The 25,093-nt window shown below is 48.0% G+C and overlaps 1 protein-coding gene across 1 annotated transcript in view; it reads right to left on the bottom strand.

Moving 5' to 3' along the window:
• The window catches only part of FNDC1 (fibronectin type III domain containing 1), a 112,208-nt gene extending 89,672 nt beyond the window's left edge, over positions 1-22,536 (bottom strand). Inside the window, exon 1 of the mRNA XM_061428448.1 lies at positions 22,248-22,536. Coding sequence (XP_061284432.1) covers positions 22,248-22,359 — 112 coding nt within the window. The 5' untranslated portion in view covers positions 22,360-22,536. The remainder of the gene's footprint in view (positions 1-22,247) is intronic.
• Positions 22,537-25,093: the final 2,557 nt, after the last annotated feature.

Raw genomic sequence — 25,093 nt, 5'->3', positions numbered from 1 at the left:
GACGTTGTGAAGCCCCCCACTGACATAGCTTCCCAACTTGATGGACTTTAGCCAAATCTGCTACACCAAAGTGTTGGCGCACAGAGTTCAACAAACATGAGAGGAATAAATGAAAAACTCTAAGCTGGATTTACAGCCAACCTGCCATCTATAAACAAAACAGTAGCTGACAAGCATGCTCAAATTCTTTCATTTCTGTGACAGCACTGGATGGAGCTGCCACTCACAGAATCATCATCAACAATGAGGCTATACCCCATAGCCGAGGTGGAAAATCCAACTGGTAAAGCGTTGAATAGGTAGAACCCAGTATGTTCTGAGGCAGTAATACTTACTGAGAGAAATGACTCAGACAGTAGCAGTTTGATTTGACTTGAAAATCAAATCTGAAAAATCTCTTTAGTTCTCAAAACTCACGATATATACTACACAATTTATAGATTGATGTTAAATAACCACAGTGGACAATGATGAAAATATCAATGATTGGACAGTGATGAAAAAGGACCTATATGTTTCTCCTCAGCTGATAAGTTACAAATCACGCATAATTTTTATCTCATCTGGTTAAATGTATATAAGAGCTTTCCCTGGATTTGAAGGATGAGGGACAAAAGTGGTCCTAATGAACATCTGAGTTCAATCGATTTAAGAAAGTAGATATTGTTGTTTAGTTATTAAGTAGTATCTGACTCTTTGCAACCACATGGACCATAGCCCACCAGGCTCCTCTGTCCATGAGATTTCCCAGGCAAGAATACTGGAGTGGGTTGCCATTTCCTTCTCCAGGGGATCTTCCCAACCCCTGGGATCAAATCCACGTCTCCCACATTAGCAGGTGGATTCTTTACCACTGAGCCACCAGGGAAGCCAGGAGTCAGAAAATCAAACTCTCGGGTTTATTACTTCTGAGGTTGCCCTGGAGAAGGCGGATCTAGAGTGTGACTACCGTGGAGCTTTGTGTATCCCCTCCCTCTCCAGTTCTAAACCCTCAGGTGGACACAACTGAGCCTGCAGAGTAGATCAGCTCAGGATCACTGCCTCACAGTGGGGGGCGAGAGCAGCAACCCTGGCCTCCACCCAGCACACCCCCTCCACCACCACAGGCAAGCAGGAGTGAAAGTGAAGCAGCCTTCCTGCAAGATGAACTCCAAGAGACCAATGTGACTATCTCTGCTAATCCATAAATGCCTCCGCATGGAGAAAGCAGAGCCATGGAGGCTGGGCTGTCACCACTCACCCTTCCAATCAGCTTATGTCCAGCAGGGGAGCGAGCACAGGATAAGGAGCGTGGGGAGGGGACAGTGGAAGTTCCCAAGCATCCCCAGGGGCTTGTTCCCTCACCCCACTGGACATGACCATCAATCTGAGGTCAAGTGTGGCTGCCTTTTCAGAGTGAGGGTCCAGGCCGCTTCCCCCTCATTCAGAGCTTCCCCCAGTACTAATCACTCTCCCACCATGTACCCTCCTGGGGTCATAGGTGGGGAGTCCCCCCAGCACCCCCCCACTACCAGAAAGCTCTGAAAAGAGGAAGCCTCATTCTTCAACCAACCCCAAAGCCAAGTTGACCTATAGCCTGAAAATCCACCTCTGGCCTTTTTTATTTCAATCTCAAATTTTGTCCAAGTTCATGGGATCCAAAACAGCCCACAGGATTTAAACAATGAGATGAAATGACAGCACAGAGATACTCTGAAGATACAATACCAAGTTCCAAAGTACATTCTATCACAAAAGGCCTGGGGAAAGTGTAAAGTCCAAGAGTGAAGGCTTCTCAGCCTCGTGGCTTAAATGAGATGGAAAGAGTTGAAGTCCACACTGCTCTCCTCCCTTTCTTCTCATCCTGTTTAGCCTCAGCCCAAAGAGATTCATTCAAATGCCCAGAGGGAGTCAGGGTTCTCTCAACTGCCATCTCTGCCATCTTTCACTGGAATTGGTGGCGATTAGGTAGCTCAGTGGGTAAAGAATCTGCCTGCAGTGCAGGAGACACAGAAGATGTGGGTTCGATCCCTTGGTCGGGAAGATCCCCTGGAGAAGAAAATGGCTACCCACTCCAGTATTCTTGCCTGGGAAATCCCATGAACAGAGGAGCCTTGTGGGCCACAGTCCACACTGTCTCAAAGAGTCGGACACGACTCGGTGACTGAGCACACACGTGCAGCGCTTCAGGATTCCTTGGAGTAAAAATAATCGAATCCAAAATCTCTCTAGAGAGACTACATTTCTGTAGAGTTCCAAGACTCTAAAAAAAAAAAAAAAAATCTCTGCACAGCAGGGAACCCAAAATGCACTGTGTGAAGGACACATTATTTTTTTACCCAGTGAAGCCTCCCCCAATTCTTCTGGTGACAGACCTCTGTCCCTGTGACCCCAGCCAGCCCCGAAGTCTTCACAGGAAATGTTCTCATTGGAGCCGGACCCTGGCCACTGCCTTAGCCTCTGGCTGGAACTGTGGGTGACCAGCTCTTACTGTCCCATGGAGAAGAGACCAGAGATAGAGAGAAAGAGTCTAGGGCTCCCTCAGACCAGCTCAGCCACTGCCCTTCCCAACGTGCAGTTCCACAAGCCAACGGACTCTGGGATTTAAATTAGTTCAAGTTGGGCTTTCGCCACTTGCAGTCAGAACCTAATGGATTAAGAGCCTATTAATCAAAATCTTATATGGAAGTCAAAAATAACTTTCTAAAGCTACCCCGGCAGCCAGTACATTTAGTCACAAAAGGCTGCCAGTGGAGACACACCCAAAGACATGAAGGCAAATACCAGCCAGGAATGGCTGCCATTCTCAGCTAAGAGCTCCCTGCAGCCCACCCAGTCCGGCAGGGGAGGCGGAGGAGTAGGAGGAGACAACCCTGGTTACGGAGAAAACCCCCAAAAGAATGTTAAGAGCTTGTGAAATAAACCGGTCCCTAAAAACCCCAAAATGGTAAAATTATTTCTTAAGTATACCAAGGATTGCTCTTTAATGCACAAAAGCCTTCATGTTTATGTAAGTCTCCCTACTGCTTCTTTGTTTGAAATTCAATTCTGACTTTCCACTGGAAACCGCCAAATAGTTCCCAGACTCTGAAATGAAGAAAACACAAATTTCAGTGTAACCACGAATGTTTGACCAAAAATCCCATCGATATGCCAAGAAAGGTTATGATGTACTGAAATGCAGTGTAGCTTGGGGGAAGAAGCAACATGATCTACAAATCTGACTATGATTCTGAGGAAGATTGGAAAAATCCAACAATTATCCATAAGATCCCAAATAGCACAGGAATATCCATCCAGAAATGCAGAAATATCCAGATGGTTGGTAATGTGTGGGCAAAACACCGAGATGACTGAGTTTTAAATAATTTTTCAAATGAATGTTGGAATTCTATTTGCCAAATAGTTGTGAACCTTCCCTTCAGAAAACAAAAAACGGAGCGGGGGTGTACATGGTGTTTTGCAACTGTGGGAAGTAAGACCAATGCTGGTAAAATGGACAGATGGTTGACTGAGCTTTCCACCTGGAAAGCTGGGGCTGGGTAGATGGAGTCTGGGTATTAAAATAATGGCCTGGCTCCTCTTCTGACATTTCATGCTAGGCATGGGGTTCCATTAAAGTGTCCCCCACAATTGGCATGGTTTTCGAGGGAGAGCTGCAATAAAAAGTGAAACCAAACTCTAGGCCATTAGAGTCTTTAAACTTAAAAACACTCCAGGGAGCTAAAGAGCTCTGCCAACAGAACCTCTGACGCCCCCTCGGGAACCACACAATGCTGGCCTCCTGCAGAGAGAAACACCGAGGCAAGCAGATGTCCCAAGTCCCTCGGGAAATCAAGGGCGTCCGAGGATCTCCAGACTTTAAGCTCGGTTCACGGTCTTCAAAACCCAGTGGACTTCTCCAGGTCATGGTGACCTACTGGACTCCACACCATGCCCTCAAATATGGCAAATATGTCCCGTCATACTTACCTGGTGAGGGTGTAGACGGAGAAGCTAGGAGATGCCAAATGACCCAGACAACTCTTGTGTTTGTCTGAAGCCTCTGGCCGGGTTTCCTAATGACCAGAGGGGCCAGCCGCATCCTGCTACTCATCTCGCCCGTGGCCTCTGCTAAACCTGAGACCCCAGACCCTTTGGGCATTTTCTAGTATTTTGATAACAACAATGCATCGTTTTATTCAGACTAAAAGGCTAAACTCACACGCATACATGCCACTGTGCTTATAAGGGCATGAGATGGTCACTGCATACAATTGTGAATCACATTTTTTCTCCATCAGCTCAAAGAAGTGAAGCCTCCAAATCTCAAAATTCGAGTCACTGGCTAATCCTTAAGTAAGAGTTTGTCTATGTCCTTTTCCACCCGCTCTGGACAGTCGGTGCCAAGGGCATCCATCCCTGTGCAAACGTCCTCCACACTGGACCAGCTTCAGGAGGCCTTGTGTCATGGACAGAGCAGATCCTCACACTCGGCTTTGGGAAACTATTCCCCTCGGGGGCTGAATGCAAGCTGGTTGTGCTCGAGGCTGCCAGTGTGGGCACTTGAGGACTTCTCAGGGGAAGAGCCCAATGTCACACTGGCAGGGCTTTCTCCTTGGTCCCCAACCTCCCACCCAAGGCCACTTGCACCCTTGACACAGCCACAGTCCTCTGATGCTGGTAAACAAGGGCTGTCATTCAAGCACTCTCTTATCACCTCAACGGTTAACAGCTCCCAGTGGACAAAGTTTGCTTAGAATGTTCTAGATTCTTGGTTGTTTGTATTTGGAGGAAAACTGGAGTGACGAGAGAAAGCGAGAATATTTTTGCTAATCTAGTTTAACCTCATTTTATTCCCCTCCATTATCTTCTTTCTTTCTCCCCCTTCCCCCGCCCCACTACCACCTTGGGGAATATCAAAAGAGCAGAAAAACACAAAAAAGTGAAGCAGCAAAGAATTCTGCTTCAAGACAAACAGCAAGTGGCAAAACTAAAGTCAAATACTCAAGCCCAACGGACACTCTTAAAATGAATCTGCCTTTGCCCTCAAGATGTTTTCTGAGATGTTTTAAATTGAATTTTTTACTAGTCCCAGGCAAGCCAAGTTTCCCAGCTAATTAAGAACAGTTTAGCAGTCTGCACTGAATTCAGAAACTGCTGCCCAGACATTGTGGGTTGGGTACCAAGGAGCCATGCCGAGCTTCTTCCTCTCTCACCATCTTCTACAGCAGAGGCGAGGGTACAAAATATTCATGACCCTTCAGCTTCCCTTGTAGCCAGGGGTGGCCACGTGGTCAACTCCAGGCAATGACTCTTAAGAGGAAGTTACTGCTGCCACTTCCAGGAAAGCATTAAAAAAAAGGGGGGGGTCAAGACCTGCTGTCATGTGCTTTCGCCTTCTGTATCTTCCTCCATTAATCCCGCCTTGGTATGTCAATACCTGGAGATACCTGGAGATGCAGCAGCCGTCTTGCGGCATCAATCAAGTGACAAGTCTGAGAATGACGACCTGGCCTGCAGCGGCAGAGTGAAAATACTGGGTCCCTGTGAGCCTCTCTGCCCCTGAGTTTATTGGTGAGTAAGATAAACGATTCCTTAATCTGTTTAGCCACTGCTCACCAGATATCATGTTTTTAGCAGCCCAATTCATTGCTCCTTGATAACATCCTATCTGGGTCCATAAAAACAAGTCACTTTTTTCTCTTAATTTCTAAATGAAAACTTTTTTTTAACTTTAATTTCTTCCTGTTTGTTGTTTTTAAGGGATCCACTCCAGGAATTTGATTTTGACAATGTCAATGCTTTATTTGTCAGAATGCCACCAACTTGAGTAAAGACACTGATGCAACGAGAAATTAGAGTGAACTGAACCAGCAGAGCTGGCAGAACTTGATCATTAGTAGTTAAGGTTTTACAGCCCTTGGCCATTTTATTCAGGAAGCAATGTAAGCAAAAGCTACTGTTTCAAGACAAAAACAAGAATGTTTCCCCATCAAAACCACCAACTTTCCAGAATGGTTTGATGGTGGTAGTTTAGTTGCTCAGTCATGTCCCCTTACAGGGACGATGCCATGTGTGTAATGAAAGTAAAAGTTTGGTCACTCAGTCGTATCCGACTCTTTGCGACCCTGTGGACTGTAGCCCACCAGGCTCCTCTGACCATGGGATTTCCCAGGCAAGAATACTGGAGTGGGTTGCCATTTCCTTCTCTAGGGGATCTTCCTGACCCAGGGATCGAACTGACCTCTGGAACCAGTGTCCTCTGCATTGTTGGTGGATTCTTTACCGCTGAGCCACCAGGGAAGCCCCCAGAAAGGTTTAGGGAAATGAAATTGAAGGAATTCCATAGATACACTTATTTATGACAAACATAAGAAAACAAAGGACCCTGAAAAGAAAATGCCTAAGTAAGAGAAGGGAATAACAGGACTCCTGCCTGCTCTTGACCAGCAGCAGAAACCCAGAAACCAGTCCTTCTCGGGTTTTTGTGGGATCTTTTGCACATTCTTCAAATTCAGTTCGCGGCTGAGAAATAGTTTCTTAAAGAATAATCATTGTTTGCTGGTCCAGCTTAAATTCAGCCTACTACGAACTGCTTGACGCACCAGCCAAAAAAAACTCCTTGAAAATTCATTCCTTGTCCCAAAATGTGAAAGTCATTGTCTAACTATGTTAAATACTTGGGCATTACTGTCGCTAAAATCACCACTCATCTTACTCAGAGCTCCCTAAAAAATACCCTTAGAAGAGAAGCCAAGAAAATGCTATGGAGAGGAAGGTATAAAACAGGGTTACTGAGGCTGACAGTTCCGGAAGCCAGCTGCACAGATCCAGTGACAACCCAGATGGCTGAGGATAATCACTTTTTAAAATATATTTTCACATTTAAAATCTTTTAATATTTCAGATAATAGCTTACTGGTTATGAATGGGTTTAGAGGGAAATAAACTAGCAGTGGAGATGCAAACATTCGCAACACAGCCAATAAGCAAGCAGTTCAAGCACTGCAGTGGGATGGGACCGTTGAAAAGGGAAAACCAGAGTCAGCAGTAAAGGAGAAAGGCGAGGAGCACGTGTTACATGCCCACTGAGGCCAGCCATTGCATTTACTTCTGCAACAGATATTTGCTGAGTACCTACTATGTGTCAGATTCTGAGCTCTGCACTGGGGATCCACAGGTGGTTAAAAAGAGTTCGTACACACAGGCTAAGTCACTTAAGTCGTGTCAGAGTCTTTGCAACCCCATGGACTGTAACCCACCAGGCTCCTCTGTCCTTGGCATCTCCCAGGCAAGAACACTGGAGTGGGTTGTCATTTCCTCCCCTCAATCCCAACTCAGGGATCAAGCCCATGTCTTCTGTTTGGCAGATGGATTCTTCCCCACTCAGCCACCTGGGGAGCCCGCATGATGCAACTAGAGAAAGCCCACCACACCACAACAAAGACCCAGCACCACCAAAAACAAAAACGAAAGAACTGAGTCTTAGAGAGTTGAGTGACTTGCCAAGGGCACACAGCTACGAAGTGACAGTGGTCACAGCCAGGCCACTGTCTGTGGCCTGAAACCACAGACCATGTCCTGCCTACTACGTCTGGTTGCCTCTCAGCCCTGACTGTAGCTACAAGGAATAAATGGAGTCCTGGAGAGAAATCAGAGCCAAAGGTATGAGACTGAAAGTCATCAGTGGAAGCTGAATTCACGGGGACACGGGAGCTCATTGCACTGAGCGAGCTTTTGTCAGTGTCAGGAGGACTTCATGCTGCTGAATCCTCGTTCCTGGTCCTGGACTTACCCTTCTTCCAGCCACATGAATGATGCTCCTCCTGAAAGCACCTCTCCTGTCCTCCAACCCCACAATTTCCCACCTTCTAGGGCACCCTGCTCCCTGGTTTCTCTTCCCCGTCGCCAGTCTCCTTTCTCAGCTCCTCCCTCTTTGCCAGGACTCAAATGTTCAAGTGCTTCCAAGCCCCGCTCTGGACCACTCTCTTCTCTGCGTGCACTTCCGGGGCCTTCTCAGTTAGCACATCGAGTCCCAGGATTGAAAACTCCATTCATGTGCTGATGGTTCCCGAATGGCTTTTCCTCTGAGCACCAGGGTTTTTCAACCGTCTACTTAGCATCTCTGATGGAACCCAAAGAACACTGATGTCTAAAAGATGACTCAAAGTTGTTTTAAATCTGAAATATTAGTGATAAAATAGAGAACCAGGATTCAGGTTGCATCGTGGCAGACATGGGTAGAGAGATTTTCAAGAAGAAGCGAATATCCATCAGTGTCAAGTAAAGGCAGAGAAGAGCCCATTTTTCTCCACTTGTAAATAGGACATGCCCACCCTATTCAAGTACTTTCCAGGTGGTGCTAGTGGTAAAGAATCCACCTGCCAATGTGGGAGATGCAAGAGATGCCGGTTCAATCCCTGGGTTGGGAAGATCCCCTGGAGTAGGAAATGGCAACCCACTCCAGTATTCTTGCCTGAAAAATTCCATAGGCAGAGGAGCCTAGCAGGCTACAGTCCGTGCGGCTGCAAAGAGTCAGACATGACTGAGTACAACTATATATATTCCCTATTCAAAGCCCCAAACCAAGCAAATATGCCACTGAAGCTTCACTCTGCAAACATTAAACTTAATTTCATCCTTTGCTACGGCTACCCTCAAAGGATTTATGTGAGAATAAAATGTGAAAGAAGATCATAAAGCACTCAACAATATGAGATACAGGAAGAAGAGCCACAGGATTGATGTCACCAATTTCAACCCAAAAGAAAATGACCCGGCAGGATTCCCAGTACCTGGGCTCTGGGCCAGTGCTCCCTCCTCACAGAGCGTCAATGGGCCTTGGGTTTTCACCTTCCTCATTCTTGGGAATTAATTCACAGAATGTACTTACTAGAATTTTTAAATCTTGAGAGTTAAGAGGAAAGTTGGGTCATCTAATCCCATTTCCCCTATTCAGTCTACCTATCAGTGATGTGTCTAAAATAGTCTTCAATCCTTCCCATGACTAGATGGTTCTCCCCAGTCAAACCCCAACAGGTTCCCCCACCTTCAAAGGTGCTTGCATGCTCAGTCGCTCAGTCATGTCTGACTCTTTGTGACCCTATGGACCATGGGATTCTCCAGGCAAGAACACTGGAGCGGGTTGCCATTTCCTCCTCCAGGGGAACTTCCTGACCCAGGGATCAAACCCACGTCTCCTGCACTGGCAGGCAGATTTTTTTACCACTGACCCAACTGGGAAGCCCACCTTCAAAGGTAAACAGCTCTGAATGTGTCGATTGGGTGGCATGGGATTACTAACCAAGGCACTGGCCTGGGATACAAGAGAAGCAATCACAGATAGGCACGAAAAACAGAGGTGTTCAGTCTCCTGAGGGCAGTACCCTGTTGGCATCTGAGAAGAGGAACAAGGGCATCTGACGGGAAACACCAGTTGAGTGCGACAAACAATATACATTATCAAGGGTCAGAAAGTCCTCCCCAGGCTGGGATGACTGGAGAACAAAGTGTGGTCTCAGTGCTCTCCACAGCTTGAATTCTAAGAGGACATTTAATCTCTTAAATGTTTGCCCACCTGATGCAAAGAGCTGACTCATTTGAAAATACCCCAATGCTGGGAAAGATTGAAGGCAGGAGGAAAAGGGGACTACAGAGGAGGAGATGGTTGGATGGCATCACTGACTCAATGGACATTGAGTTTGAGTAAACTCCTGGAGTTGGCGATGGACAGGGAGGCCTGGCATGCTGCAGTCCATGGGGTCACAAAGAGTCGGACACGAATGAGTGACTGAACTGAACTGAATCTCTTAAAATTTTCATCCAGTCTGCCCTTTATCCCTCAGAATGTTCCTGAGTTGTTCCCTGCAACGAAAACTCATTACTACTTCAGAGCATCAGTGGACCCTGTGGAACTCACCCCAGAGACCTCTCACAGGATCTCTGAGACAAAAGAGAGACACACAACATGCTCAGACAATAGCCATGTCTCATCTCCCAGAGGTCTTCCTTCCTGGGTATTAGAGTCAAAGTGTCGTCATGACAACTCTAAGACAGGATCAGCCCAGGTCTCAGGCAGGGAGCATCATATTCTCTGTCCCTCTTTTCTCTTCCCTTTCACTGTGGTTTGCATCGATATCCGTAGGTACGTTTGTGGATTCTGAGAGTTATTCAACATAAGAAGATGCTTCAACCCTTCCAGTCTACTAGAAAATAATCTAAAGAAATTGTTGGGTTGGGTAGGGTAGTGAAGTGAAGTCAAAGTCGCTCAGTCGTGTCCAACTCTTTTCGACCCCATGGACTATACAGTCCGTGGAATTCTCCAGGCCAGAATACTGGGGTGGGTAGCCTTTCCCTTCTCCAGGGGATCTTCCCAACCCAGGGATCGAACCCAAGTCTCCCTCATTGCAGGCAGATTCTTTACCAGCTGAGCCACCGGGGAAGCCCATAGAAAATGGTACTAAAAGCAGCAGGGCCGGGGGTGGTTACAGCAGAAAGAGAACGTGGTGCCTTTCTGTGACACAAAGAGTGTCAGGGAGTCAGACATGCTGGGAAAGCCAGGCTGCCACCTAGACATCTCCACTAGGGAACACAACCCAGATAAAAGACAGTCACACATCCCAACTTTTACTACACAAAAATCATGCAGACTGCATCAACTTCGAAGTGCACCCACCAGGCCAAGTCCTCGGACAAATTCGGTGGTTCCCTTGTCAACCTTCCCTGGTGGCTCAGGTGGTAAGGCATCTACCAGCAATGCGGGAGACCCAGGTTTGATACCTGGGTTGGGAAGATTCCCCTGGAGAAGGAAATGGCAACCCACTCCAGTACCCTTGCCTGGAAAATCCCATGGACAGAGGAGCCTGGTAGGCTCCCTGGTAGTCCATGGGGTCTCAAAGAGTCCGACACAACTGAGTGACTTCACTCACATGTCAATCTTACAATTCTAGGTACATCAGTGTAAAAACATTCACAACTTAACACTCTCTGGCAGGTGGAAGTTGTTAGAAAGTACTAGGTGATCTTATATTGCTACTGATCACATTTGATGCCATTATTTATTGTTACAGCAATTCCAGCTCCTTTAATAAGTCTTTATAGCCTGTGCCTTAGAGCCGAGCAGAGTTACTTGTCCATAGGAGACCTGAGTGAGGGAGTGAAAGTCACTCTGTCGTGTCCAATTCTTTAAGACCCCATGGACTGTAGCCCACCAGACTCCTCTGTCCGTGGAATTCTCCAGGCAAGAATACTGGAGTGGGTTGCCATTTCCATCTCAGGGGACTTCCCTGAGTTAACTGTTTAATCACTTACTTTATGAATGAAGGCTGTAGCCAGGCTGGATCTATGAATGCGGCTCACTGAATGTGTGTAGGTGTTTGAAGCTCTGGGTTGACAGTTCAGCACACAATGCAACACAGTGACTCGTGTCTGCCCACATCTCCGCTCCAGGCCAGTGCTGGAGGCTGTGTGAATTCTTTCACCTACTGAAAAGGAATCGTGTTGGTATGTAGGCATACCACACACCGTGGGTTGAACTGTGTTCTCCAGAAAGATACGCTGGGTCCTAACACCCAGGACCTGTGGATGGGATTTAGAAACAGGTTTTTGTAGATGTGATCACATTAAGATGAAATCATGCTTGACTAGGGTTGGCCTTGATTCCATATGACTAATATCCTCATTAGACGACACACAGGGAAAATGCCATGTGACAAGAGAGACAGATGGAGTGATGCGTCCACAAGCCAGAAAACACCAAGGATTTTGGAAATCTCCAGAAGCTAAGGAAAGGAAGGATTCTTCCCTAGAGCCTTCAGAAAGAGTACCACCTTGCCCTGCAGATCTCAGATTTCTACTCTCCAGACCTATGGAAAAATAAACTTCTGTTGTTTAAAGGGCCATGCAGATTGTGGCCCCTTGTCCTGGCAGCCCTGGGAAATGAGTGTATCTACCATGTAAAAGACCCTGATGCCGGGAAAGATTGAAGGCAGGAGGAGAAGGGGACAACAGAGGATGAGACGGTTGGATGCCATCACCAAATCAATAGACTTGCGTTTGAGCAAGCTCCAGGAGATGGTGAAAGACAGGGAGGCCTGGTGTGCTGCAGTCCATGGGGTCGCAAAGAGTTGGGCACCACTTAGTGACTAAACAACAACAACCATGTAAATAAAGTTCTTCACTCTCACCACAGGTGGGACTTCCAACACAAGCCAACACTCCTCAAAACCCACTGGTTCAGGTGAGAGGGATGCACGCACCTGCCCCACACCCACCAGCCTACACACCAAGCTGGCGTCAGGTCAACACACACAAAAAGCAGAAGCAGTGACAGACTTTATTTTCCTGGATTCCAAAATCACTGCGGATGGTGACTGTAGCCACGGAATTCAAAGACGCTTGCTCCTTGGAAGAAAAGTATGACCAACCTAGACAGCATATTAAACAGCAGAGACATCACTTTACTGACAAAGGTTCATAGAGTCAAAGCCATGGTTTTCCCAGTAGTCATGTACAGATGTGAGAGTTGGACTATAAAGAAGGCTGAGCACCAAAGAACTGATGCTTTCGAACTGTGGTGTTGGAGAAGACTCCTGAGAGTCCCTGTTGACAGCAAGGAGATCAAACCAGTCTATCCTAAAGGAAATCAGTCCTGAATATTCACTGGAAGGACTAGGAAATGAGTATACCTACCATGTAAAAGACCCTGATGCTGGGAAAGATTGAAGGCAGGAGGAGAAGGGGGCGACAGAGGATGAGATGGTTGCATGGCATCACCAGCATAGGAGTTTGAGCAAAGTACGGGAGATGGTGAAGGACAGGGAAGCCAGATGTGCTGCACTCCATGGGGTTGCAAAGAGTCGGACACGACTTAGTGACTAAACAACAAACAACAAATGTCATATGTAATTACTGCCAAAGAAAGCACACCCGAACATTCAGTGAATATTCACTAAGCACCCCTACTTCCAGACAGCATTCGAGGCAATGGGGAGACTTCAGTGAACAAAACTGACCTAACATCATATGATCATGGAGCTTTGGTTCCAGAGGAGGAAGACAGGCAATTACCACCACACACGTGAAATACACACACTCTCAGGTAGAGACAGAGGTTATGGAGAAAAATAAAGCTGGGATAAGAAGCGGTGCAGGGTAGGGGTAGGATTACACTGTTAAATGGTGGGGCGTGGTCAGGTGAGACCTCGTGAGAAGATAATATCCCATAAAGAACCTGAAGACAATGAGGGATATCCCGTAAGTGTTTATGGACAGTTGTTCAGGCCAATGGAACAGCAAGTGCAAAGGCCCTGGGGCTGGGAGGTACCCAGCACACACGGAGCCAGCAAGGAGGCTCGGGGATGGATGCTGAAGGTGAGGGAGGGCCTGCTGTGGAAGATGATTATGTGCAGCCTCAAAAACTTGCTCGGGATTGGTTTTCTGTCTGAGAGAGACAGAAGGTTATGTGACTTCATGCATCATGAGAACCACTGTGCTGGGGGCGGGGGGGTTGAAAACAGAGTGTAGGGGGAGAGGGCAGGAGCAGGGGAACCAGTAAGAAGGCTACTGCAGTAATCTGGGTACGATGGCATGGACCAGGGTGGGCGTGGCCCTTCCCTGCCATGCCAGATTCCTCACCGGAGTATCCAAGTACACACAGAAAATATGGGCAAACTAACTGCTGTGATCTCAAGCAGAAAGGGCTAACATACACTTTTTAAAAACAGGCTTTTGCCAATTTCAAAAGGTTACATATACAAGTCCATTGATATGATGTGACTTCTTTTTTTTTGGTCATGCCACTCAGTATGCACACAGTTAGGGATCTCAGTTCCCCAACAAGGGATTAGACGCCCTCCGGAACTCCCTGCAGTGGAAGCATGGAGCCTTCATCAATGGACTGTCAGGAAAGTCCCTGATATGACATTCTTGAAACGACAAAATTACAAAGATGTTGAATGGATTGGTGGTGGCCAAGAAGGGGGTGAAGAAGGGAGGTGGGAGTGGCTGCCAAAGAGGAGTGGGAGGGGTCCTTCTGATGGACTGTTCTGTATCTCAACTATGGTGGTTGCACAGGCTACACGTGTGGAGAAATCACACACACACACACACACAGAGAAAAGCACATGACACTGGAGCGCGCTGGATAAAGTCGACACATGGCACCAACATCAGCTGCCCACCCAGGGCAGTGCGCTGCGGCCCTGCAAGATGTTACCTGGGGGAGAAACCGGGGGACGGTCACCGGCTCTCTGCATCACTTCTTACAATTGCAAAGAGAATCTACAACTCCCTGAAAATAAAAACTTCTAAAAACCATTTTTAAAAAAAAGAATCTTTTACACTATAAAGTCGTCCAAAGCCCTATTGTAATCTGCCATAAAGCACAAGAAAAACAAACAGAATGAAGCAGTAAGCATAGACTGCATGTAAGATATGAGTTTACGAAATATAGGTGAAATTCACAGCTTGTTTTAATTATACACTATGAGTGAACAAGAAGTAGATTGTGAGAAAAACGTGACTTCATAAGATTTATTAAGAATAATAGGTTATCTCCCTTTAAAACATGCTGCAGATGGAACATATGAACAAGATGGAACAAGAGTAGCACTTACAGACAGATAAGGATGGAAAGTCATTAGGCATGAGCATGCAAACTCTGAACTGACAGTCATCCCCTAAATTGACCACCCACTGGTGACGCTGGGTACAGTCCTGTTCAGCCCTAACATTTTTGTCTAGGGCAATGATCCGTTAAAGCTTTCTTCAAACTGACCCACAGCAAGCACAATAAACCCCCCACCCCCTTTACCCCCACACCCCCACCCTGCACCCACCCACCCCCGCCCCAGCTTCAGTGGAACAGCCTCACCTCCGCTCTCCACGTGCTAGGTGGGAGCCGTGGGTGACAACCACACAACCAGGCCATCGCCAGTGCGGACAGGCTGAGCCGTCTCAGCAGAGGATTTTATTTTTATAAAACTCTACGAGGATGAGGTGGTACTGCCCTCAGGAGATGGTGCTGGCCGCTTTCCCCTCTGTTGCCCCAGAGAACCTGTCAGTGTTAACAGGCGCCCTGGCCTGGTTCAGACGGCAGCTCGTGGGACCCAGGTGCCCCGGCCACCCTCACCTGACCTGGCCTGGGCTGGGGTTGTTCCTCTGAGCTCCCAGGAAGACCACACGTGCCCCCTCAGCTCTCCAACCTCTTTGGCCCTGCCCAGCCCTGGAAAGTCCAGCTGTGGTAAGTGTTGGTGGGACTGCATGGGCAGACAAATGCGGAGTCATCTCAAATTAGGAGCCATGGTTGCAGAGCTGCTCGGATTGCTTATCATGATGCTAACTGGTTCCAGCCACGGCATGGGGGCGCAGGGACCCACTGTCCACCCACCTGTGCACAAGCCACACAGGTGCATCCGCAATCCACGTTTGCTGGCTGGGACCAACCATCTGGCCACGTAAATCAACCTTCTAACCCTGAAATGCATCTTTAAAAGCAGAGACATTACTTTGCCAACAAAGGTCTGTCTAGTGAAAGCTACGGTGTTTCCACTAGTCATATATGGATGTGAGAGTTGGACTATAAAGAAAGCTGAGTGCCAAAGAATTGATGCTTTTGAACTATGGTGTTGGAGAAGACTCTTGAGAGTCCCTTGGATTGCAAGGAGATCCAACCAGCCAATCCTAAAGGAAATCAGTCCTGAATATTCATTGGATGGACTGATGCTGAAGCTGAAATTCCGATACTTTGGCCACCTGCTGCAAAGAACCGACTCATTGGAAAAGACCCTGATGCTGAGAAAGATTGAAGGCAGGAGGAGAAGGGGACAACAGAGGATGAGATGGCTGGATGGCATCACTGACTCAATGGACATGAGTTTGAGTGAACTCCGGGAGTTGATGATGGACAGGGAGGCCTGGCGGGCTGTGGTCCATGGGATCGCAAAGAGTCGGACATGACTGAGTGACTGAACTGAACTGAACTGAGTTATTTTGGGGCACTTATTAAACCCATCTTAGGATTTGCATCAGTGTCCCTGAATACAAAAAGAATCCACAGAGCATGGAGGGCGGTGGATATTGAGAGAGACAGTTTCACTAAAACTCACTCAAAAATGACCTCCAGCACCCAGAAGGCAGGCACCACCCCATGGGGTCCCCGGTCCTCAGCCATCCTCCAGCTGCTGCGGCTCTGGCTGGAACCCGCAGATTCCAGGGGTACCCCAGCAGCTACAAAGGGCTGCTGACCTCAGCTTTAGGTGTAGGTTTCAAGTTCTTTCTCACCAGCAGTCAGGTGAAAATTGATAACTTGCAGGCATCACAATGAGTGATGTGTCCTTCCCAGCTTAATATCTGAAGGAAGCTCCAGTGAGTAGCAGAAATGAAAAAAAAAAAAAAAAGTGAAACACTAAGGGAAAACCAAAGCAAGTAACTGAACGTGTGTTCTGTAAAGCCCCCCAACCACTGGGGCCGCAAAGCAAGGGGCCAGCGGGCAGCGCCGCGCAGCGGGAAGGCCCGGAGCGCCCTCTAAGGGCCGTGGGCCGCAAACACTGCCGCGCGCCAGGCCGGGAGCCGAAAAGGGAAGAAACTGGGAGGAAAAAAATGTCTTCCACATGATGTCACCTAATACTCAGGGCCACAAAAATTCCTTATTCAAAATTTCTAAATTTTAACCATCTGATCCATCCTGGAGAACTTTCCTTAATAAGATGATAATAGTAACACAATTCCCCCAAATTAAATTAAATCCACCTTCTTTGTAACTAAAACAAGGATAAAAAATATATAGAAAAATATATATAGAAAAAAATAAAAAATATGTATAAAAAATAAAAGATTAAAAAAAAGGGAAAGACAAGTATAACATCTTAGAAGGAAAAAAGGATGCTGGCCATGTGTTTAACCAGTATCTCCCTGATTCCAAATGCTCTAATGTTGTCTACTAAAATAATAAAATATCCATCCCCACCCCCCAGTTACCCAGTCCTCCCCAAAGGCAGCCAAGTTTTCAACTTCAGGTGTATCCTAACATAAATATTCTATGGCTAAACATCTGATTACATATACATATATATTCTTTTCTTTATCTTTATATATTTAAATACTGACCCCCATATTTTCTAACTGAAATGAAACCTTCTGATAAGAAGTTTTATTGTAACTCAAGAAACTCCCAAATTCCAAAGGGACCAGTAAAAAGGATCTGCTTCTTATCAGCAAAGTCATGGAGACGTTCCTGAAATCTCTGCATCTAATCACCTCCCCCCACTCTCACCCCATGCAGTAGCAGAATAATGCCCCCCCAAAATGTGCATGTCCTAATCCCCAGAACCTGTGAATGCATGACCTCACACAGAAAAATCAACTTTGCACATGTGATTAAGTTAAGGACCATCCAATGTAATCACAAGAGTCTCTATGAGCGAAAGAGGGAGAAGGAAGGTCAGAGAAGGTGATGCGTGGATACAAGCAGAGTGAGGTCATTGCTGGAGAGGCCACCAGCTGAGGATGTCAGCATCTCTAGAAGCTGGAAAGGGTGAGAAATGCATTTTCCCTCAAGCACCGAGAAGGAACACGACCCTTGATTTTAGCCCAGTGAGGCCCATTTCAGACTTCTAACCTCCAGAACTATAACAAATGTGTGTTATTTAAAGCCACTAAGTTTGCGGTAACTTGTTACAACAGCAAAAGGAAACTAATACACCCCTCCACTCCTCATCTCCAACCAGGCCAGTTTTGGGGGAATGGGCCCTTAGGTCTTAAACAGAGCTAGGGATGGTCTTGGTAAGATGGTACCCTGGAACTGACCGGTGATAACTTTCCAGGGACACAAGTTATCGCTCTGCAATTCTATCACAACCTCTAAACACTACTAGTGAATTCTGTGCTCAGTTGACAAAAAACAAACAGTTTTTTCATCTGAGGAGAGGGAGTCCAATGCACAAGATAAAAAGAGAGGGGAAGCTCACCCCCTCCTTTCAGAGGACAGAAGGAGGAGGGAAACCTAAGAGCTGCATGGAGCCTGGGCCACAGGAGAGCCTGTGAGGGCTTCTAGGGGAGAAGGAATCTCTTTACTTGGTCTAATGGGGATTGACTAACTAGCCTGAGGTCACAGGGCAGGTGAAGGGTGATAGCGTGGAGACAAACCCACACACCTTGATTTGAGCCTACTTCCTTTCCATACACCAGTTGTCATCAAACTTCCTGTTCTCAGATTCCTTTCTATGCTTAAATTAATGAGGATCTCACAGAGGTTATGTTTATGTCTACTTACTAGAAATTAAATCTTGGAAGAGGTTAATCTACATACCTATTGATGCACCCCACTCCAGTACTCTTGCCTGGAAAATCCCATGGATGGGGTCGCTACGAGTCAGACACAACTGAGCGACTTCACTTTCACTTTTTACTTTCATACATTGGAGAAGGAAATGGCAACCCACTCCAGTGTTCTTGCCTGGAGAATCCCAGGGATGGGGGAGCCATCTCTGGGGTCGCACAGAGTTGGACACGACTGAAGCAACTTAGTAGTAGTAGTAGTTGTTGTATTGATTCATGTTGAAATAGCAATAGTAAACAATTACAAGCTGTCATAGCAAACTGGATTTTATAATAAACTGTTTTCCAAAACAAAAAGAAATAATGAGAAGAATGGCATTTTGGGCATTTTGGCAAGTCTCTTTCATGGAGGACAGAAGGATCTCCTATCCAGTTGTAACCTATTGCAGTATATTGTTTTCACTGGAGTCCCCTAAAAACATCAGGCCTCATACAGATATTGGAAAAGTACTTCAATAGCCTTACAGATAAGTTTGGAAAGTCTTTGATACTACACCAAAACTCATCAAGTTGTAGTTCCTTAAAGGTTACCTGCAGTGTACAATCTGAAACCATATAAAGAATTTCTCACATTTTGTTACACTAAAAACCCACTGAGGTATTTTGAACTTCGATGGATCTTTTAGCCAGGCAAGTTTTCATAACACTGTGCAGCAGTCACCTGGATTTACCAGCTCACTGGGCTGTGCAGAGCATCTAAACGCTGATACATTTTATAACACAGTATTCCAAAATCATTTATATCACCACCTATCTTGTTAGAAAATTGTCTAAATAGTGGGACACATTCAAGCTTAGGATGTTGGCGGTGACTTGGCAAAATTCTAATTTTCACTTGACAGCTTAAATTTTCTCACTGGCATGAGCAGTTATTCTACCAGAAGCAGCAGCCTACCTTTGTTCATTTTATGAGATGTCTGCCAAATACCTAAGTCAAAATAATGGGTTTGTTCACAGCCGTTCTTTCTAGTCAAGGTGGTGTTCCGTAAAAAAGAGCAGCTAGTTCAGCTCACACCTCACACCATCACACAACTGCTTTCCTGCACAATTACCAAAGAACTTCCCTGGTAGCTCAGACAGTAAAGAATCCGCCTGTAGTGCAGGAGATATGGGTGCGATCCCTGGTCGGGAAGATCCCCTGGAGAAGAGAATGGCTACCCACTCCTTGGGTAGCCTGGAAAACCCTGTGGGCAGAGGAGCCTGGCGGGCTACAGTCCATGGGGTCGAAAAGAGTCAGACATGACTGAGCGACTAACACTTCCACTTCACTGATGAACATGGGCTGTCAGAAGAAGGACTAATCATGCCTTTCCCATTTCTTCACACAGCCTATTAAAAAGACATGCATACAAGGGTAGAGATTTGGTAAAATCTATCACTTTCATTCTTGCACCAAGGACATTCTTCATTGAAACTAGCATATCCTTTCTTCAAAAGTCTGAAAGATACAATGAGCCTGAGTTCATGAGGGCACCAATGCCAAGATTCACCCTAAAGCACCACCAGTTTTCCCACTAAACTTTTGTACTGTCTCCACAGATACTAACACTGTGAAAAAGGCAAATAGTATCTTAGTATTACTTTGAAAATCGCTTTGACCTTGAGGATTCCCTGAAAGAGTCTTCAAGCTTTAAAGAAAAATAAATCACCCCAAACCACCCTAAGATAACCATTATAAACATACGACAGTGTGTGTGTGTGTGTGTGTGTGTGTTCTTATATGGTTTCTAGAAAACTGTCTTATCAGACTGACAAGTGCAATCATAATTTTAATGGTTGGGTTGTATTTTATTGTAGGGAGGGCGGAGGGGGTGAAAGGCATCACTTGCTTTTTTCGTTTTACATTTTAACTGACCATCAAGATGAAGGGTTTATTTAGGTCTTCAGCATGCCCTGCAAATCATCTCTGCTTTAAAGAAAATTCCTCTGAGCTGTGGTGGGTCCACCACTAGGAATCTGTCTCTGGGGGATTTCATTACAGGGATTCTGGTCACAAAGGTCTGGGGACTAGGAGAGGCTCTGACTCAAGAAGCTTGCTAAGCCTGTGCATCGGTTGAGCCAGAGAGGAAGCAGTGTGTCCACAGCCCTGCTCTAACACCCAGAGTACAAGTCTGGGGCAGTGACTGTAGCTATCACAGCAAGACAGACTGGAAGCCTTCCGGAGAAGCAGATGAAATACATTTTGTGACCCCGATTTCTTCCCCAGCACGGGGGAGCTTTCGGCAGGTTCCGTCTGTTCCTTTCTTTCTGTCATTTAAAGGCAGAGGATATGCTTTTCAAAATATGCTTGTCCTTCTTTGTCTGCTTCTAGTCTGGTCATCATTTTCCTGCAAATCCCACGTCAACACAGTAGAGAGAAGTGCCAGCAAGCGTTCCAGCTCCAACATTCCACAGCTCAGTGATTTACAGAGCAGAAGGCGAGAGAAGCAGCAGCACGGAACACAGCTGGGTCCCGGGAGCAATCGCAAGCCACCCAGACCTCAGACCCACTCAAACGTAACCCATCAAGCAGGTGGCAGTGCAGTCTAGCAGGTCCAAGGCTGTAAAATGCTGGCATGGCACCGGCCCCAGTTTCAGTCTGCTTTCTGATACAAAAACTTTCTCAACATTCAGAGAATTTTAATTTAGAGGGGGAATAAAGGCCATGGGTTGTAGGTGAAAGGTTTTAAAAGTCTTATTATTGATAAAAATACTATAAAAAATATTCAGACAATGCTTTCCTGGAAGTAGCTAACAGAGAGGAAAAAACCCACAGCTGGAACAGCCTTTTATGAACAAGTGGCATCTCAGCACTTGGCATAATCCTGAAGCAAGCGTTACACATGAGGCACCCACCGAAAAGAGTCACCAAGCAGTGTGGCCCTTTCCCCCTTTCACTTGTAGTAAGAGGGCACTCGAGACCCGAAATAGTCTCACAAAGCAAGTAGCCCTCCTTGGAATCGCGTCTGAATTTTTTATAACCCAGCTGGGAGTGAACAGTATCAACAAAAATGTCCATTTCTTGGATTCCTACAAACCGATGACATAAATAAAATCCACACAGTGTCGTGTGAAAATGCCTGCACAGGAGGTGGAAACAAAGACCACCAACGGCTTGGGGATGAAAACCCTTGTCTCTGTCTCTGCAGGAAACCTGCGAGAAATGCGAACACAGCGCGCTTGCATTTTCGGAAAAGCAGTTGCTCACCTTTCAGCCCCCCACCCCGTGCCCAGCCTCGGCCTTAGGGGAAGGGTGAGGTCCTCCCGAACCGACTCCCGGCTTCCCCTCTCTCCTCTCAAGACAGAAGTCCTCTCCCAGCTCCAAAGTTCCCACCAAGATGCACCCTAAGAGTCGGGCTTCTCCTTGGGCACCGAGGTACCCGACCGCCCCGCGGCGGCTCACGGCTCTCCCCGCGCGCTCGTGGACGTGTCCTGCCTGTCCGCCTCCCTCTGGTCTCCCGGGAATCGTCCACCACACACCAGACATCCGTGCCTCGGGGCAGGTGAACAAGAGGAAAAGAAGGATGCCCCCGGGGGGAAATTCTGGGCGAAGGAAAGCATCGCCCTCACTCCCACCGCAGCGCCGAAAGGTCACTTTTCTTTTCCTCCCGCGCCCCCCAATTTTTTTTTTTCCCCAGGCTTTTCTTTGCCTGAATGTTCCTGGGATGTCCGATTCCGGGCATTCGACGGCAAAATTGAAACCGAGGAAACTGAGGTCCCCTGAGGCTAACCGTGTCCCTGCGCTCGCCTCCCGCGCGCGAGGCACCGAATACCGGGACCCCCTCGTCCCCAGTCGCCCCTCCACGCCGGGACTCGCGAACGATGAGGACGCACAGGTTAGGGACCCGACATGCAGTCAGTACAGAGCAGGGAGGGCGGCGGTGCCCGGAGCGACAGGCGGTCGAGGGGCGCACGGAAAGTGGACAGAGAGGCGCAAAGAGCCCGGCGCCCGAGCCCGGGACTGCGCGTACCTGGAGCAGCCCCCGCCGGGGAGACGACGGGCAGCAGCGCAGCTAGGAGCAGCAGCGCCGCCCAGGGCAGCGGGCGCCGCGCGCGATGGGACGCCCGGACCTCGGGGGCCATCGCGAGCCCCGGGGTGCGCGGCCGACTGGGCCAGGCGGCGGGCGGGAGGGCGGGCAGGCGCTGGGCGAGAGTCCGGGAGTGCGGAGGGGGTGCCGTCGGGTCCCCGCCGTCGGTATGCGTCTGAGCGCTCTGCGCCGCGCCCGCGCGCCCCTGGCCCCTCGCCGAGAGCTTCCGGCCCCGCGCCCCGGCCGCCGCGCTCCGCACTGAGGCCGCCGGCCGCCGGCCGCGCCTTTTAGCCGCGCGCTGGCTCCCCCTGCCGGCGCGAGGGCGGCGGGGGTGGGGGCCCGAGGCGGGCGGGGCGCGGGGCCGGGGCTCCGGGTGCCCGAGAGCGGCGGAAAACCTCTGGGCGGGTCTGAAAACGCGGGATTGGGGGGCGCCCCGGGCGTCTAATCTTCTCTGGCTTGCTGGCTCAAGAAAGGGCCCGTCACGTCCAGTCGTCGCCAAGCCCAGGTGTGCCCTCTGTCACCTTAAATAAAGACCTTTGGCGTCCCCGGTGGGGACCCTGGCCAGGCTCCTTCACCTCGATCCGCACGCGGCCGTCGCCCCTGCGGCTCACCCCCGCCTTCCCCACACCCCGCGTTAGAAAGGGGGTTTCGTGTCCTTGGACACCGCTGCTCCCGGCTGTCTTGTGCGGAGCCGGTGAACTGGGTTCAAAGGAAGCGTTCTGTAAACGCGCAAAGAAAAGCGGAGCGCTTGCCTATTCTCACAAACTCCGATCTCTATGATGATAACACGGCTTAGGGTTCCCCATCCTGATTTCCACCTGTCTGTGGTCAGCTCCCCGCCTGGAAGCGGACTGGGAGCGCCCCTGGAGGCTACCCGGACGCCTGCAGCCGGCCGGTCCTCGCTCCGCGCCCGGGCGCCGGGGTCGCCAGCAGCCTCCTGGCCGTCCTGATGGGGCTGCAGCTCACAACCTGAGGTCGAGGTAGCCCTCCACTGTGATGGCCCCCAGGCCTGTGTCCTTCCGCATAGAGGGAAAGGTTGTCAGACAAATTCTAGACTGATGAAAAAGTGAAACGCAGCGTCTCTTTTCGGAAAGGAAACGCATCCAAGCCATTAAGCCCTGGCAGGTAACTCTTGCCCCCGTGAGCACCCAGCAACGGCAGAATCCTACGGTTTGCCTTTCTGGAAAACTTTCTCCTGGGTCCCCGTGAGGATTCGTTCTTCCTTTATCCCGCAAGGTCTGTGAGCTCCCAGAGCTCTTGTAATTTGCAATCATTTTGATGTGTAATTACTCCCTAGTTTTGACATCTTTCCCCACCGAATCATGGAGCCTTGGTTTTCCGCAGCGCTCCCTCCTCTCTGCTTTTATTTCGGGAACAGTAACCCCTTCCTCTACTCCAAGGGGCTCCGGTGGGGCTCCCCTCTTAACCACCTTCTTTCCCACCCCAAGGATGGGAAAGGATCGCCAAGGATCGTCCAAGGATCGCCGGTGGCCCAAGCCAGGTCAGTCAAATCAAGACTTCTTTCATTGGACTTGGTGAAAAAGTCTGAGGTATGCCCTTCCTCAAAGATGCCCAAGTGGGGGAAAACCAATTAGGGAGAAAGAATTGCCAGGTGGGCAAGTGCACTTCTGAAGATTGCTTCTGGGAGACAAATTTTACTTTAGCTAAGTTGGAGTGGGGTGTCTATCCCACATAACCTATGAGTCCTGACCAGTACCTGCCCCCATCTGTAGGAGTATGAGAATAAAGATTTATATTTACATCCTGTCTGTCCCCCAAAAAGGTCATCACAGTACCAAGCACAGAGTTCAGTTCAGTTCAGCTCAGTTCAGTCGCTCAGTCGTGTCTGACTCTTTGTGACCCCATGAACTGCAGCACACCAGGCTTCCCTGTCCTCACCGACTCCCAGAGTTCACTCAAACTCATGTCCATTGAGTCGGTGATGCCATCCAGCTATCTCATCCTCTGTCATCCCCTTCTCCTCCCGCCTTCAACTTTTCCCAGCATCAGAATCTTTTCCAATGAGTCAGTTCTTCACATAAGGTGGCCAAAGTATTGGACTTTCAGCTTCAGCATCAGTCCTTCCAATGAATATTCAGGACTGATTTCCTTTAGGATGGACTGGTTGGATCTCCTTGCAGTCCAAGAGACTCTCAGGAGTCTTCTCCAACACAATTCAAAGGCATTAATTCTTTGGCACTCAGCTTTCTTTATAGTCCAACTCTCACATCCATATATGACTACTGGAAAAACCATAGCTTTGACTAGACTAACTTCCAGGAAATGCTGATTGATCAGTTACCATTCATTTTGTCCATTCAATCAATATTTATTGTGTATCTTCTTCATGCCTGACACAGCTCCAGGCACTGCAGTTCTAAAACACTAAAAACAGCAGTGATTACAAGTTAGCAGGAGATGAGTTTTAGAAGATAAGGAACATCATAGTATGAATGTTGCAGGCCACAGTAAGGGCTTGGGCTTTTATTCTGGGAAGTGGTGCATTGGAGGATTCTGATCATAAGAGTGACTACAAGATTTACATAGAAGCAGGAAGACCAGTAAGGAGGCTCTGATGATCCAGGTGAGGAAAGATGGTGCTTGGACCAAAAGGACAACCATGGAGGGGATGAGAACCAATGAGACTCTGGGAACAGCTTGAAGACACAGGTCGGATGATTCTCTGACTAACTGGATGAGAGGGAATAGAGAAAAAAAGGGAACTGGCAATACCCAAAGTCCTACTGGTCTTACCCTAGTCATTAATTCTCCACTAGGGTGTTTTGTTA

The sequence above is a fragment of the Bos javanicus genome, chromosome 9, assembly GCF_032452875.1.
Source record: "Bos javanicus breed banteng chromosome 9, ARS-OSU_banteng_1.0, whole genome shotgun sequence".
Classification (NCBI taxonomy): Eukaryota; Metazoa; Chordata; class Mammalia; order Artiodactyla; family Bovidae; genus Bos; species Bos javanicus.
Note: the sequence above shows the minus strand (reverse complement) of the source record. Positions and strands in the feature narration are given on the sequence as shown.